This window comes from Bombus huntii, chromosome 9, assembly GCF_024542735.1.
Source record: "Bombus huntii isolate Logan2020A chromosome 9, iyBomHunt1.1, whole genome shotgun sequence".
In the NCBI taxonomy this organism is placed as follows: Eukaryota; Metazoa; Arthropoda; class Insecta; order Hymenoptera; family Apidae; genus Bombus; species Bombus huntii.
Window position 1 is genome coordinate 3,551,075 of NC_066246.1, and position 16,465 is coordinate 3,567,539.

General features: G+C 27.3%; 6 protein-coding genes across 18 annotated transcripts; 3 read left to right on the forward strand and 3 right to left on the reverse strand.

Annotated features, from left to right (window-relative positions):
- The first annotated feature begins 1,162 nt into the window (after positions 1 to 1,162).
- Positions 1,163 to 3,673, forward strand: LOC126869457 (mitochondrial import inner membrane translocase subunit TIM50-C-like). The gene is made up of 8 exons (XM_050626026.1): positions 1,163 to 1,382; positions 1,616 to 1,956; positions 2,038 to 2,157; positions 2,239 to 2,346; positions 2,858 to 2,989; positions 3,075 to 3,198; positions 3,275 to 3,378; positions 3,444 to 3,673. The coding sequence occupies exons 1-8, from the start codon at positions 1,241 to 1,243 to the stop codon at positions 3,534 to 3,536; spliced, it is 1,164 nt and encodes a 387-aa protein (XP_050481983.1). The 5' UTR covers positions 1,163 to 1,240; the 3' UTR covers positions 3,537 to 3,673.
- Positions 3,664 to 8,004, reverse strand: LOC126869450 (uncharacterized). 2 transcript variants are annotated; one of them, XM_050626011.1, is made up of 11 exons: positions 6,744 to 8,004; positions 6,571 to 6,672; positions 6,350 to 6,480; positions 6,183 to 6,273; positions 5,981 to 6,100; positions 5,663 to 5,861; positions 5,452 to 5,587; positions 5,118 to 5,338; positions 4,529 to 4,794; positions 4,283 to 4,456; positions 3,664 to 4,192 (listed from the first exon to the last, which is right to left on the reverse strand). In XM_050626011.1, exons 1-11 carry the CDS (start codon positions 6,985 to 6,987, stop codon positions 3,783 to 3,785), a joined length of 2,094 nt encoding a protein of 697 aa, XP_050481968.1. In that variant the 5' UTR covers positions 6,988 to 8,004; the 3' UTR covers positions 3,664 to 3,782. The 2 variants fall into 2 exon arrangements, with proteins under 2 accessions (XP_050481968.1, XP_050481967.1); XM_050626010.1 differs by having other exon boundaries at positions 6,177 to 6,273.
- A 136-nt stretch (positions 8,005 to 8,140) lies between these two features.
- Positions 8,141 to 12,754, reverse strand: LOC126869461 (lysophosphatidylserine lipase ABHD12). 11 transcript variants are annotated; one of them, XM_050626033.1, is made up of 11 exons: positions 11,905 to 12,149; positions 11,687 to 11,770; positions 10,815 to 10,897; positions 9,721 to 9,839; positions 9,544 to 9,649; positions 9,283 to 9,482; positions 9,043 to 9,178; positions 8,849 to 8,966; positions 8,608 to 8,769; positions 8,425 to 8,552; positions 8,141 to 8,367 (listed from the first exon to the last, which is right to left on the reverse strand). In XM_050626033.1, exons 3-11 carry the CDS (start codon positions 10,883 to 10,885, stop codon positions 8,328 to 8,330), a joined length of 1,080 nt encoding a protein of 359 aa, XP_050481990.1. In that variant the 5' UTR covers positions 10,886 to 10,897; positions 11,687 to 11,770; positions 11,905 to 12,149; the 3' UTR covers positions 8,141 to 8,327. The 11 variants fall into 11 exon arrangements, with proteins under 11 accessions (XP_050481990.1, XP_050481989.1, XP_050481994.1 ...); XM_050626032.1 differs by having other exon boundaries at positions 11,846 to 12,149; XM_050626037.1 differs by adding an exon at positions 10,175 to 10,385 and having other exon boundaries at positions 10,815 to 10,976; positions 11,687 to 12,149.
- A 169-nt stretch (positions 12,755 to 12,923) lies between these two features.
- Positions 12,924 to 14,295, forward strand: LOC126869465 (uncharacterized). The gene is made up of 2 exons (XM_050626051.1): positions 12,924 to 13,349; positions 13,462 to 14,295. The coding sequence occupies exons 1-2, from the start codon at positions 13,332 to 13,334 to the stop codon at positions 14,200 to 14,202; spliced, it is 759 nt and encodes a 252-aa protein (XP_050482008.1). The 5' UTR covers positions 12,924 to 13,331; the 3' UTR covers positions 14,203 to 14,295.
- Positions 13,547 to 15,137, forward strand: LOC126869473 (U6 snRNA-associated Sm-like protein LSm6). Of its 2 annotated transcripts, none has more exons than XM_050626065.1 (3): positions 13,547 to 13,688; positions 14,809 to 14,899; positions 14,962 to 15,137. In XM_050626065.1, the coding sequence occupies exons 2-3, from the start codon at positions 14,809 to 14,811 to the stop codon at positions 15,108 to 15,110; spliced, it is 240 nt and encodes a 79-aa protein (XP_050482022.1). In that variant the 5' UTR covers positions 13,547 to 13,688; the 3' UTR covers positions 15,111 to 15,137. The 2 variants fall into 2 exon arrangements, with proteins under 2 accessions (XP_050482022.1, XP_050482021.1); XM_050626064.1 differs by lacking the exon at positions 13,547 to 13,688 and adding an exon at positions 14,561 to 14,737.
- LOC126869462 (protein TIPIN homolog) lies at positions 15,033 to 16,416 on the reverse strand. Its single transcript, XM_050626043.1, has one exon. It carries the CDS (start codon positions 16,185 to 16,187, stop codon positions 15,294 to 15,296), a length of 894 nt encoding a protein of 297 aa, XP_050482000.1. The 5' UTR covers positions 16,188 to 16,416; the 3' UTR covers positions 15,033 to 15,293.
- Between the last annotated feature and the right edge of the window lie 49 nt (positions 16,417 to 16,465).

Sequence of the window (16,465 nt, forward strand, 5' to 3'; positions counted from 1 at the left end):
GTACCGTATGGAATTCCTCAAGTTTGCCCAGGGACAGAAATTAGTTGGAGCGACGTAATTGCTCGAATGTATGCGTTCGGCCGTTAACGTTATGGCACCTCTCATTACGGTTCTAACAGCAGCTGACACAAACAGCAGACGGGTTCATCCCACGTGTACGGTTTATGTATTGCGGGGACAAAAATTTAAGCGTTGTCTTGGGAAATCCTGGAAAAATTCAACGATAAATTCGCGACCCTTCGTGGCGACCCTTTTTTACACAAACGTTGTACGTTCCAAGTGGAAGAGAAAGGGTAGACATCGTTAAGAGGATATTCGGGTAATTTTACTGTTGCACGTTTAAGAGAATAATAAGCGAAAACACGGTAATTAATATTTTCTATTGATAATACGTCATTTAACAATGGTCCTAATTTCGTTGGCGATCGTTATTCGAGATTGACGCGGCGAGTGAACGCTGACAAATTATTGTCATTCCATTGGGTCATCCCGTTAGTCATGATTAAGCAAATTTCATACCCGAGCTATTAATATTAGAGTGGTTGACCGCGCGATGTCCACAAAATTCCCCTGGCTAGTATAGAATGCATATACCGACCCGGCAACTACCGCCCACTAGCAAACTTCCTGAACTTGATTAAACCGGAAAAGGCTTCAGCTGCTACGCCCGCATTGAATTGAGAGACGGCTTTGTTTCAGACAATTAAATAATCGTTATTTAATAGAATGTAAGATTCGTTTCCAAATAATTAAATAATTGGAATAATTAGAATGATATAAAAAGTTGTGAAACCGTTGTTGTACAAATTTTAAACAACGAAATAACTTCATTTAAATGTTTAATAACTTAATTTTATTTAAAAAAAAAAATGAAAAGGTACAATAATAATTTAATATTTCTTTGAATTAAAGTTTGAATTTGTTACACGTAATTATGTGAAAACTTTTTCAAGTGCGTCATAATAACTCTAAAAGCTATTTGCTTACTTTCCGTCCCTCGCAATATTTAATATAATATATTAATAATGAAATATACAGTTATAATTATCTGCAACATCAATACATTTTTAAAAATTGATGATCATTAACCACAGACAAATGTTTTTGCTCTTTGTAAATTGCCTTAAGATATGTCGAAAAGCTAGATTTCTAAAACATCGACTGTGTTTAACATATTAGAAAATACGAACACGAGCTCTTTGCATACATCTGCCACAAAGCTCATGAGTTGTTTAAAGTAATGGCATTTGCGACAAAAGGTGTACGACATTTATACAAGATATACAATGCAAATGCAACAATTGTATACTCAGCACTTCGTCTACCGGTCGCTCGGATATCAGTTGTCCAAACGGCGCAAAGATATTATTATAACACTGAAGGTAAGTAAATATAAAACCTATAACCTTATAAAGCCGAAACACGCGCTACACGCATGTTGTTTCTCGTGAAATTCTTTAAACGACATATATATCAGCGACAAATACCTTCATCGACTTTTTTTCCTAATAATACATTACTATTACATAAATAATAAACTTAATTTCATGGTTTTTGGATTTTATAGAATGTACAACAGTATAAATAAATAACTTTCAATTATATATTTTTACAGCACATAGACCAAAAATAACTGGTAGTTTAACAAATATTCAATCATCGGGGGGAACTGTACAATCTCTAACGCCAGATGGATTAGACAATAAAAAGTTAGACGAAGAAGCAAAGGAGGAAGCAGAGGAAAGAGAAAAACGTGAACAATCGCAAAGAGTGCTTAAATATAGTTTTGCATTCTTAGGAGTATTCACCACTGTTGGACTGTCTTATGTAATATATAATTTAACACGAACAAAATATGACGAACATGGAAATGTTATTGAAGATGAATTCTCAAATTTACCATTCTACGAAAGAATATATAAAATGCTCAAAAGAGAATTTAATTATTACACTAAGGTATCAAAAGCACAAATGTATAATTTCTGAAATGAATAATTTTTACTTGCTTTGCTTTTAATTCGATCACATGCTTTCCAGATGGTGCAAGAACCTAGCAGAAATAAACTTCTTCCAGATCCACTAAAATACCCTTATATTCAACCTCCTTATACTTTGGTACTAGAATTGACAGATGTTCTAGTACACCCTGATTGGACAGTAAGTAGCATATTGTCTTTTCTTCCTTAATTTTAAATTTAATATATTATAAATATTTATTTCTATTAATCGATCGTCTAGTATGAAACAGGTTGGAGGTTTAAAAAGAGGCCTGGAGTGGACCAATTTCTAGAGGCTATAGCTCCACCACAATTTGAAATTGTAGTGTATACAGCAGAACAAGGGATGGTAAGCAATATTAGTTAATCAAATTGTCGTTGAATAATCTTACGTATCATTTTAATATAGTAATAATGATAATAATTGCCTGTCTCGATAGGTACAGAAATTTTTCTTATTTCATACCCTTGTATTCTAAGCATCCTTAAGTCTTTTTGTTTAAACAGAAGGCTCTTAGTTTTAACATTGTTTGTATAAAATAATTTATTGCTTCTATTTGTGCTTCTTTGGGGATTCACAGTATCTCAGGGTATTCCATTGCAATATGGAATCTACATGCTGAGTATCACAGACATTTGTACAGTATATGTTCTTTGGTTTCAAGTCCATACATATTGTATGTTGTACATTACACCATTTCCCTCATCCTATGGAATATGTTACTTTTACTAGTTTTATTAACTTCTCTTCTGGCTAATCTGAGCTGTGCTATGTTCTCTATTATATGTATATTATTTTAATATATCATATACGTAAAATGATGATAAAATATATCATTTATGTAATATATCACCTTTAGACTGTTTTTCCTATCTTGGATATCTTGGATCCTAATGGATATATCATGTACAGACTAGTAAGAGATACAACACGTTTTGTAGATGGTCACCATGTTAAGGATTTAAATGCTCTTAACCGTGATCTTAGTAAAGTAAGTATTGAACCCATAATTTACATCCACCTTTTATGTAAAGCAATTTTTGTCTATTATATTTTATCTTATTTGTTACTATTAGGTCATAGTAGTTGACTGGAACCCAAAGAGTACAAAATTTCATCCTGAAAACACGTTGCAGTTACTGCAATGGACTGGTAATGACGATGATACGACACTGTATGATTTAGCTGCATTCCTCAAAGGTGCATTTCTTTTTACAATCTTGATTAATATATTCTGGAAATTTAGTTATTTATTTTGTTGGTTATTGCTTTTTAGTTATATTAGCGACAAATGTGGAAGATGTAAGAGAAGTTCTTACTTATTATAGACAGTTTGAAAATCCATTAAAAGTTTTTAGAGAAAATCAACGAAAATTCTTGGTATGTATTACGTTATATCTGTGTATTAAATCTTGATACTTATAATCTATAAAATTTGTTTACAGATGCAAATGGAAGCAGAGGAAAATAAAGCACAGCAAGAAAGTAGTAAAGTACTCACGTCAAAATGGAAGCCGTCTTTTCACTGGGATCGCTAAATCGCTAGAAAATTCAATGTAAAATACAAAACTCTGCAAATTGTCATTAATATATTCGTTCATTTTGTCGATGCATATTATGTAACTATTATTGTATAATTTTTGCTATAAATAAATAAGTAATTCATATGTCGAAATATTTTGTTTTATTATAAAAAATAATTTTAAAGTAATTTTATATATATATATATATATAAAAATAAGTATCAGATATTGCAATTACATAAATACATATTTTAAAATATTTTACACTCTTTGTCTTTTTCGTACACTTCCCCTTTTTGTAGAACGTGTAGTTTTAACTTTTGGTAAAAGATCTTGTAATGCATTACTGTCATCCAAATAACTTATATCTACTTCTTGAGATACACTTATTAATTCTTGAGTATTAATTGGAGTAGATACATTCTCTATTTCTTCTTGTGATAAAATTGGTGCCTTTGTATCTGCAGATTCTAACCAGTTTAGAACTTTTTGATGAGGTGCTGCTGTTAAAGGCAATGGGACTTCTTCATATATTTCCCACACAGCTAAAAGTTCAGGTGCTAATATATCCATATAGGTGTTTAATTTTTCAAGAGATTGCTTCCAACTTGGTTCAAAACAGTCAACTGAGTCATGCTTATGCTCCAATCGTAACTTTTTATTCGTGAAACCTATCAAGTTAATGTACATATAACAATCACTTTAAGTAATTTTATACAACCTTTAACTTTTTTTTAAAAACGAATTATCAATTTACTTACTTTTAAAAGAATAATGCATATTTGACTTGCTAGACATTGTAAGAGGTGCTATAGCATCTGTTTCTATGGATACTGCATTTTGCCAAGCATTCAATATACAGTATGATTTACCATTGATAGGTGAATATTTATCTAACGCAATATCATGTGTTAAGCACTGATAATATATGTCACCTAAGAAATATATTTAGATTAAAGCTTGCTTCAATTGTCAATATACAATATAAAAAGCAGCAAACTACATACCAATAGAATTTTGAAGAAATAGAAATATATTCTGAGTGTCATTTTTTATCAGAGAAGAACCAGTATTGGATAGTTCAAACCTATCTCTCAAATATGGATTTAAGCACATTCCTTGCATTTGAGATTCATTTAATGTTTCTTTAATGTGAGGAGGAGTATATGGAAAATTATATGATTGTGGAATTTCATTATCTGTCCAAGTATTTACAATGACTGTAGTTTCACCAGCAATTTGACTGGATAAAACAACAAATTCTTTATCGTCTCTAAAAATGATAAATTAATTAGTTATACATATATATATATAATATATAATAATATAACTAATATATATATATATATATATATATATATATATATATATATATATATATATATATATATATATATATATATATATATATATATATATATATATATATATATATATATATATATATATAGACACACACACACACACACACACACACACACACACACACACACACACACACACACACACACACACACACACACACACACACACACACACACACACACACACACACACATGCAATTCATCTATAGTTACATTTTTATTTTCTTTTACCTAGCTATGACAGAACTTGTAAGTGGTGGACTTTTAAATTGATGAGTCCATTTCTGTTGCACACACTGCTGCGGAGAACGACTATCACACATTAACATACTATGATAAGTTCCTATATACCTGCAAAAATTATTTCTACTAGCAACATCTATTGAAAGATGTTCACATTTTTCCAAATAAAATTTTGGGCACATTGTTAATGCTGGTTGATCAAATGGAACCTATAATATGAAATGTATATTCATCCTTCTCTTATATAGACAAGAAATTATTTCCACAATATATTAGAAATAATAATATTAAAAACAATTAGTATCAATATTTTTACTCTTACCCGAACATCAAGATAATGAAGACAGCATCTATCTACAAGTAAAAGAATATTAGGATCTGCGGACTGAAATTTTATACTGCTCCATGAATCATCTAACACAGTGGCTTGCATTACAGTATTACAATTTATTGGTTTCCTAGAAAATCAAAGGTAAATTTAAATTTCTTATTCATAAATATAAAGAGCATACACACATTTAAATTATATTCACATTTTAACTATATCCCATAATGTTACACATCTTTCAACATTTACTAAACAATATTGATTTGCATTAATAGGACTTAAATCTGCACCAATATATGGTGTCTTCGATGTTTGTGTATGTATTTCAGTAAGCTTACATTTATTATCACGTTCAGATAATGTATAAAAATTACAATGCCGTTTATATCTACCTAAAAACATACCTATAAAATATTAAATCAAATATTAATTTTATAATTAATAAAAATTTTAAGTTATCAATACTATACTGCCTTTTATCTCAAATACTAGTTTAAGAAAATGGGTATGTATGTATACTTACATGCATCAACATTGACGTTATGTTTTAATTCATATAATGTACCACTGAGTTCACATTTAGCTGCCTTTTCGAAGAGTGGTTTCCATAAAAAATCTTCTATATTGTCAAGGGGAACACTTACTAAAAATACATTAAAACAAAAGATACAATGATTGTAAACCATAATAAAAAAAAAGAAAATAATTTTGTTATGTACCAATACCTAATTCTCCCATAAATGGAAAAAGTAAAATATTTTTATTATATAATTGTACACAGTCTATTGATCCTCCAGTATAATACCAATTATAGACCTAAAAGAAATTTATCTAAATTTGAATTTCTGTTAAAAAGCATCTAAAATTTCATGTAGATATCAGTTTATCTTACTCCTTCAAAATAAGGATCGGGATCTTTGTCAATAATTTTTGCTATATCTGCTACATATTTAGGTATCTTGGCAGTAATTTCACCTTTCGTATGATTCCATTTTATGTCCTTCTTATGTATTAGTTTTAACTCTATAAAAATATTATTAAATATACACACATATATATAAATACAAATATAAACTTATTTTATAAAATTAGCACATTTATTATTAGATTTACCTTTCTCATGTTTTAAATAATAGTGTTTCATTCTTTCTATATCACTGTTCACATAATTCTTAAGAGTAACTAATTCTAATGCGGGATCTTCTTCATTCAACACTGTATAATTTAGAAACATATATGCTTATATTCATTTATATATTGATATTTAATTAACTCAATAAACTTACTATTCCTAGGAACTTTAGCAGGTGGTAGTAAAGGCTTTGGTAAGTCACAATGATAAGGATATTCTTGGTACCGTTCTATAACATTTTCCAACTCAGAATCAGCTGCAGAGAAAGTGCTATGTAAATTATATCCAGGTACTAAATAATGAGGGTAATGTTTCAAAAATGCTAATTTTAATTTATCTTGCAAGTTTGTTTTAGCACGTTGATATGACTTCGATGTTAAAATACTCTGCTTCTCCATTTTAAATATCTTTTATATAGATAGCATGAGCAGTTTTCTGGTAAAATTTATTATATTACTGTTCTTTCTTCCACTTTTCACTTTGATGGAAAATAACACAATCGATGGAAATTATTCCACGTAGCGTAAACGAAAAGTTAACCAAAATAAGTTCTACAGTCAACATGTTAGGCTATGAAAATACATAATTAGTTTACATTGCAATACGTATAGAAAATAAAACAAGTTTTTAGTTTTTTTAAATATTTTTTATACATTCTTAATGATTAATGTTTTTAGTGTTTAATGGTTATTAATTAACCAATATTCATAACGCCGGTAATACATTTGTTTACAGGAAAATATAATACACATGCTCAAAACTGTCATAGAATACAAAATTAGATTGAAGCATGCCGTACATTTTAGAAAAATATATTTCAACGCACTCTACATCGTAAGAAATGAATTATACACATGATTTTACACTTCTGGATCAATAATGATCTATCTAAAAGATATACCGCAAAATTAGATTTGATCTTGAAATTAATGATCTATAACTATGAGACTACTTGTTTTACCATTTGTTACCATTTACACATTTTTTTTACACCCGATATATTTTTTATTATAATTTTACTATTAGAAAAGTAAAGAGTTATTTCAAGGGATGTTACAGAAAGTTACTTGAACGAAAATCAGGAGGAAACATAAAAGTTTTAATTTCGGTTGAATATTTACTAAATATATAAAATTTTTATTGAATGTACAATACAGATTATTGTAATAAGTATGAACTTACAAAGAAAATTGGTCTCTTAATGTATTGTCATCTTTCTTTACTTTTTATTCATGTAGAGAACATAGGGTATATTGGTATTATATTAATACATTTGTCAATAAAAATATTTAATTATATCATATCATAAAACCTAACATAATATTGAAAAAAATGAGTATCTGTTGATTTATAAATATATTGCATTAATTAAAAAAATATAAGATAATAAATATGTACTGAGTTGATGGCATTCAAACAGCTATCACAGCACGAACTTTGACGTGGCTATATTTTTCCATGTACAAGAAATATCACTTTTATACTTATAGCATGAGTACATTTAAGGTTTAATAATCTTGTACTATACGGGATGTAAATAATGAAAACCGCTTCATTTAAAAGAGAAAATACAATTATACAATAAATAAACTTTACATGTTCCAGTAAAATAGTATTGATTCTGACTTGCAGCATAAAAGATATTCTTTCATTATATTTTATATTAATCATCTACTAATATTTAGTGTAAAAAATACTTATATGAAGGTACATATATGCTGACATTTTAATATATATTTTAATCAGTCTGATTTTTACGTACCTCGTGTACAAATGATCTGAAAAAAGAAATTATGAGAATTTTGTGATATATTACTCTTATGATCAATACTTACTTAATTATATTAGGTAAGTTTTTATAACGACATATATATTTATGTCCAAAACCATGTGTTGCATCAATCCTTGTCATCTGAACGCGATTTGTGTCGTTTCCATGATAATTTATTGCCGCTTTAAATAACTAAAAAGGATAGTATTAATATTTTAGATATTTATATAAAAAACTGTATCCATACCTTTTCACCTAAAGCAAATGGAACAATATTATCATCTTCTGCATGCAATATCATAATAGGACATTGGATTTTTTCTATGTGTTTATCAGATTCAAAACGGAGATAATTATCATAAAACGGTTCAACAATCACCCAATGGAACCATGGTAAATGTTTAAATATCTAAAAACAAGTTTTAAATTTTGAACCTATTGGAAACAACTTTTATACATAGATATAAAATACTTTTTATATAAAGTACCTGTGATAAAGGATGTTCACTTAATTCATCTGCTATATTATTAAATGGTGATTCCAAGAATAAACCTGCAGGCTGAACTTTTTCTGTTGCTAATAATGCCAATACATGAACTGAAACTCTGTAATATAATAATGATCTATAAATTTCAATTTTATTATTAATTTTATCACATCAGGTAACTGTGAAATTTATACCCAGTTCCTAATGAATGTCCCCATACAAAAACAGGAGCTGTACCATTTACTATTTTTAATAACCATTCAAGTACATATTTACTATCACTAACTACACCTATTTCAGAAAGTTCTGCTTCTTCACTATCACCATAACCTATATTACAGAAGATTGAAGTCATAAATATTTAAATAATCATTTATATTAATTTCTATTAAATTATTTTTAGGTTTCTACAACTAACGAAAATTTTTTCTTACCTCTATAATCAAAACATACAACATGATAATCTAAACTCTGGAAAAGTTTATATAATTCTAAACGATGATTGCTTGCTCTATTACCGCTATTACCATGCATATAAAGGAAAATTGGTCGTTTAGCATTTTTTAACATAGTTTCATAATCATCATCAGTTGTAATAATTGAATCATTTAGTAAAGACTGAGGTAATATTTGCCTGAAAGCATGTTTTATTTAATTTGAATGAATTGTATGTATATTTACTTAAATATACCAACCATAGTCCTATTTTTACTTGTTGATCAGTCTGTAAATAAAAGTTTCTTGTTCCTTTCATTCCAACTAATTCTGGTTTCGAAAAATCTACATTAAGTGGCCATTGCACTAAAAGTACATGTTTAAATATAAAACTCAATAAATAGTCTATATAAACTTATTTATATTTATTTACTTACCAAAATTTAAAAAAAGAATCTTCTTTTGTATGGTATATGAGTAGTGAAATATAATAGGCAGAAGCCCAAATATAATAAGATATGTGATTATTGATACTTTCATGATCCAAAATAAGTATCTGTAATATACATGTTTTTTATATCATTATGAATAAGCAACCACATTGTGAACAAATATTAATATATCTATTTATTCATTATAATATCTTACTTTACAAAAATTTCTTTTTAATTTACTTTATAAAAATAATATAATAACATTGATAAAACTACATATTTTTACATTTTACTATTATTGTACTCATCCACTTTTTATTTTTTATAAAATATGATTGAATAAGCATTTAAAAATAAATTAAGCTAACTAAAAATAAAAGTATATGAATAAAAATACTATGACTCTTATAACAAATCGCCAGTAAAACATAAGAATATAATGTATATATAATTATACCTTATTAATTGTATAGGAGATTGATGCATATATTTACAATTTAAATAATAATTATTGCACATTATTTAATGCTTGTAATTTGAAAATTGATCAAATCAAGTACAACACAGAAGAAATAGTTTATTTGTTTTATAAAATATGTAAAAAATTTATCTTTAAATGTTTATTACAGTTTCCAATATTTTAATTCTTTTATGACATATCTTGAATACTATAATAAAAAAGTTAAGGTAAAAAATATTTATTTATACATTTGAACATTATATAAATTTATACATTCTGTATCAAACCATAGCCAAAGGGAATATACATAATCATGCATTATGAATTTTAATAATAAAAGAAACAACATAACAATGTTTGAATATTTATTTAATATATCCTAAAGTAGTTATTAAAATGTATTAGAATAAGTCTAGCTATATTCTAATATACAAAACTTTAAAAATATTATTCATACTAAAGAAAACATTAAACAGAAGTTTTAAAAAAAGATTATGTTGTTATTTTACATTTTGTAAAAATGTATTTAATGAAAAAAATAATTGAATATCTTCTTCATCTCAGAAATTACACAAGCTTAATAAGAATTTAAAAAAAAAAAACAAAGATATATTATGATTATAACAAAGTGACTTACATTCTTGCATACCAAATATCATGAACGGCGAAAGGTAACAGTGCAGCTAATAGTAGATAAGTTGTCTGCATATTTGTTAGTAGCTATCAAACATAAGGTACCTTTTCAAATCCCTCGTTAATGTAATATATTTGTCTGTATACAAGTCATGGCAAGCTACTACTACACATTAATAATACAATAATAATTCAATTAACTAGCATATTTTATATCCATGAAAATGTTATATTTATAATTACATCAATATGAATTATAGTAAATTGCTCATATAGATTAAAAAGTTTCCAAATATTTCCTTATCTTAAATTTGCCAGAGCAGATAAGAATTTCTATGTTATAAATAAGTGTCAGAGAAATTATGAAACATTAATTTATATAATTCCCTAAGAGATAAGCTTTTAAGAATTGTATTATGTACTATGTCAATTAATAAAGCTTTATCACTGTATTTAACAATTTTATTATTTGTTAAACAATTTGAAGTATGAAATAAAAATATTGTATTTATAAAATAAATAAATATATTTAAATTAATTTAAGAATTACATGTTAAAATTTTTGGATTAAGGTAAAATAATATATATGTGCAAGTCATTGAAATAATTTCTTAATATAATTATTCATAGATAAAACTAAATTGAAATAGAAAAAAATTCTATAATATTATACATACTGTGAGTAAAGTAAAACATATTTATTAAACAAATTACGATTCTAAAAACTTAAATATTTTGAAAATAATGGAAATAATTACACTTACTTTTTAAATACCTCTTACATTAACATTTCAAAAGGTTAGTATTTATAAATGTAATGCAATTATGCAACAAATCTAAGATTAAAAGATAAAGAATTAGAAACAGGAATGATACCTCTTTTTAAAACGTTTCTTTGGTAGCCAATATACCATTATAATTACAAATTAGTAAAATTTGTAGAGCAACTTGTATCTCTATCTGTAAAGTATAGAAACACCAGTATATATAATTACGCTTTAATTATGATTCCTAGTCAAATACATAAACCATTACATTCTACACAAATATGTAAGGAAAGAACAAATTTTAAAAAATTGCCTGCTTCAAATTACATTTGAATAGAACAAATTTTTCAAATCTATTATTTAGTACACTGTCACATTTACTAATAAAGCAATCTCACAGACACAAGAATATATGGTCGTATATAAAACGAATCGAATATCACGTTGATTAGGCAAAATGTGGACAATATCATAGGAAGAGCCAGAGAAAGCATAAGAGCTATAAATCAATTAATATTTCAATCAATTATTTCTCCAGAATTTTTAAAAATATGTCGCTTAAAAATCAAACTATAATAAATGTTATTAAATTCTTACATTGCAAACTATATCCCATAGAGTTTTTAGTTTTTGGTCTATAAACTAACAATAAAAAAACTAAACAAAATACTATAATATTACAAAACTATCGACAACTATCAAATTTGAACGTAATTGTTGTTTCTATAAATATTGATAATTTATATCATCCTATTATAATTGCATATGTTACAAAGCGAAATTGCACAAATAGTAATGATGGTAAAATTTTCTACAAAATATTTTTATACTTATAACAATTTTTTATATTACATACAATTTCATAAATAGAAAAGAAATTGTATAATTATTATATAATTATAAATTAAATAATATATATTTATGGTTATTATTTGAAACTTGATTGGTTGATTTATTTTCTAATAAATAGAATTATTATAATACATGCATATATAAAATGAATGTAAGATATCAATTTGACATCAAAAAAATGTACCATAATATTTTTACATTTTCTTTATATTTTATTTTTCTACTATGGATAGTGACACTCGAATTTCATTAGTCGATAACCAATAGTTGCAGACGTACAATCAAATTTTGTTTATGTTTACTGCCTCGTCTAGCTGGATCACAAACACATAAACAGTTCTCGATACTCTCTATGGAAAACCGTCCGAAAATTGAGTTGTGTCTAATCGCGGAAAATTAATATGAAAGTTCAACAAAACCTATATTATTACGAGATAGACAAAGATAAGTAGAGTATCCCTGTCTTTGTCTGAAACATTCTTACCGTATCACGCATGCGCAAAACGAGAACATTTTAATCTTCTATGTTGATTTTTTACAAATAGTCACGACTCAATTTTCGGACGGTTTTTCCTAGTCTTCTGTATATGGGTGTCAACACCTGTTTATACAAATGATCATGTGTGAAATATTCCAAAAATGCTTAGTTTGACATGGTCATAACATTTGAACCACTGCATATCGCAACTTTAAACTTGCAATTTCAGATTCTACGCATCGAAAACTACAGGATTGCACATAAAAAGTCAACAATTTTTGGACCCCTAAAGTAAAGTTTATCTAAATTCTCTTCTGGAAATTTGAAATTTTTAATATTGTAAATTTATAAAATTTCTGCAATAGTAGAGAAGAAATTTCCTTTATTTTCATGGACTAAGGTGACATTACTATGAGAATTTAACATGGAGTGTAACAGTGAGGTAAAGTGTATAATATTTATGAAATTCTTTTAGAACTTTACTAAAGTTTGATAAAAATGAAACTACTATTGCATTATGTAGTAATTATAAGTAAGTCTTAAACACACAACAGGTAGAATCCTTTATGCAAAATGATAGTGCAAGATGTCGTGAAGAAATTATTTCGCCAGAAGAACAGTCATTACTGCAACTTTTGCAAAAAGGAATGTTAGAAACAAGTGAAGAAAATATAGCTTTCAGGAAGGAGATATCATTATTATTGAATAAATTAAACTTGGAATCACAATGTTTGCCTAATGACATCAAAGAAGGATTACAAAAAATAGCCTTGCTTTTAAGGTATGAAAAGCTAAGTGATTTTGATGCTATTACTCTGAATATAGTGAGTGAAAGGAAGAAAATAGAAGAAAAGAAAAGACAGTATGAAGAAAAACAGTTGGCGTTATTATATGATGATCATTCTAGAAAATATACTATTTTTTCAAGGAAACTTAATTGTTTGCAAGAGGCTGTAAATTCACTTGAAAGCATTATTGAGGATTCTCAGAAAGAGCAAGCGGATATTCGTTGTAACCATGTTTCATTATTTACAAAGTTAAAAGAATATCAGCAAACTGCAGAAAAGTTAGAAACTGACTTAGCAGATATGCAAGTAGAAGATCTTTATCCCAAAAAAATATTAAATAAATATCATAGATATTTAGAAATGTCAGGTGAATTAGCAGAACTTAATCAATACCTTAGTCAATATAGAGATTTACCACCAAATTTACTGCAAGCTAAAGCTCTAGTTGAAGTTAAAAAAAAGGAATATGAAAGCTTAAAGAACGCACTTTTAGAGAAAACAAAATGAATGATAGGTATAACAGTATTGTTAATCAATATCTTACTTTATAACTTTTTCACTTTTATACAATAATAAAAAAAAAATGTATGTACAAACATATCTTATACAAGTCTTCTATATTTAAAAACCATGTTTTGATTGTGTTTGTTTTCTGGTTAACCTATTTTGTGCCCATTGATTCCACAATTTCATTTCCATATCCTTAGTTTGATTTGCTAAATACGTTATTTGATGTTTTTTTTTTTAAACAGAGGATGTATTCCACCACCTTGCATAGAGTAGCCTTTGCTAATGAATGATCACAACTAGCGACACTAAGAGCCTTACCCCCTCCATGATAGTCTTCAGATCGTGTATACGACCGCGACAGTAACTTTCAGTTTACCTGCTGTTTACATTTCAACTATAGCACGATTGTCTAGTATTGAACGATAAAACTGTAAAATAAAAGCCGTGGCAATAATAACGTGGTATTTCAAGCGTAATTAAAAAAAGAATTCAATAAACGTTAAAAATTACATATAGCAGTAACATTTTCGAAGTAACTAACTTATTTCCAAAAGATTGATTCTAACCTTAATCTTACTTTCTTAAGAAAAACGTAATTTACAGATGAGTCGTAAGGAAGCATTATCGCAATTTATTCAACAAATACATGGACGTCCTGTTGTCGTAAAGCTAAATAGTGGTGTAGATTATAGAGGTAACATATATCGTGGTGCATTATAAAATAGTTCATTAATTACGAAATTATCTATTTCCTAGGTGTTTTAGCTTGTCTTGATGGTTACATGAATATAGCTCTTGAACAAACAGAAGAATATGTAAATGGTCAATTAAAAGACAAGTATGGTGATGCTTTTATTCGTGGTAATAATGTCTTATATATCAGTACACAAAAACGTAGAACTTAAGTAAAATAAATATATAATTTATATTAAGCTTTTGTTCAATCTACCTTATACAAATATCTAAATAACGTTTTTATGGAATCTTTAATAACAGATTATTTATTTGACATATTTTTTTAAACTGCTACATTAATATTTTGATATAAAATTTTTTTATATTTTTATAAATCGTGTTATATTTTTATTCTAAATTTCATGACTTTTATCTGTTTTTTGTGAATTATTTTCAAGCTCATTATTCTCTGCATATGGAGTTTCATTACTTTCTGGTTCTTCAAGTTTTTTTCTCTTTGCTTCTTCCTCTATTTCTTTAAATCTTGCAAGTCTTCTTTGAACAGCTTGTTGTCTGTTTCTTTCTATACGTGCTTTTACTTCATCACTTAACTGCGAAGAAGTAGAAGCATTAGTTACAGATTGAGAATTCGTGGTATTGGACTGTGATAATAATTTATCAAATACATCATTGTTAGTAGTAGGTACATTAATTGCTGTCTGTTGCATAACTTTTTTTTGTTTTTCTATTTGTTCTGCAATCAATAAGTCAAATTCATCAATGGGTTCATCTTGTACTATATTTTCTTCAGCATCTATGTTATCTTCATTAATAATATCATTATCTTCATTAATCATATCTTGTCTATATTTCTTTATAAACACCTGAAGATCCTTTTTAGTACCCAATTTCTCTAGTCTTTCAAGAAAATCATCAAAGTCCAATTTAGGAAACAGTCTGTGCCCCCAATGTTCTAGTCTTTTCATAACTCGATCCAAATCTAACTTTTCATATCCTTGTCCATGAAACTTAAACCCTTCAAAATATTTTTCAATAGTGTGAATTCCTTTAGGACCCTTTAAACGTTCTGTATTTAATTTGGGTAAAGGATTTCTTACTATATGTTTCTTAGATGATGATGGATCAATTCTTCTTACAGTATTCTCTTCTTTACTTTGATCATTTTCAGAATCTGAATTCTTCTGAACATTACCCTGATCTCCATCTGACTCTTGATTCTCATATTCAGCTATTATGTCGTGCTCATCTTCTTCATCGTAATCGGAAGTATTCGATAATGTCGTCATATTCAACAAGTTGTACCGCCACTTTGTATATGTATGTATGTATGTGTGAAATACTAAATTTGCATTTAATGTTCTCAGGTTGTCCTTAAATACAATTAATATTTGAACACAGAAAATTTTTTACTTTGTTTTTTATCAAGTAATATTTATTCCTTAGTAATTGTACAATTGTAACGGTAATATAGCCGGTCAGTGGTATTTAGGTTATGTTTCAAAACACATTAACATTTTACTTAAAATTCATTATCATCTTGAGAATCGTAACTAGTATTTCCCTT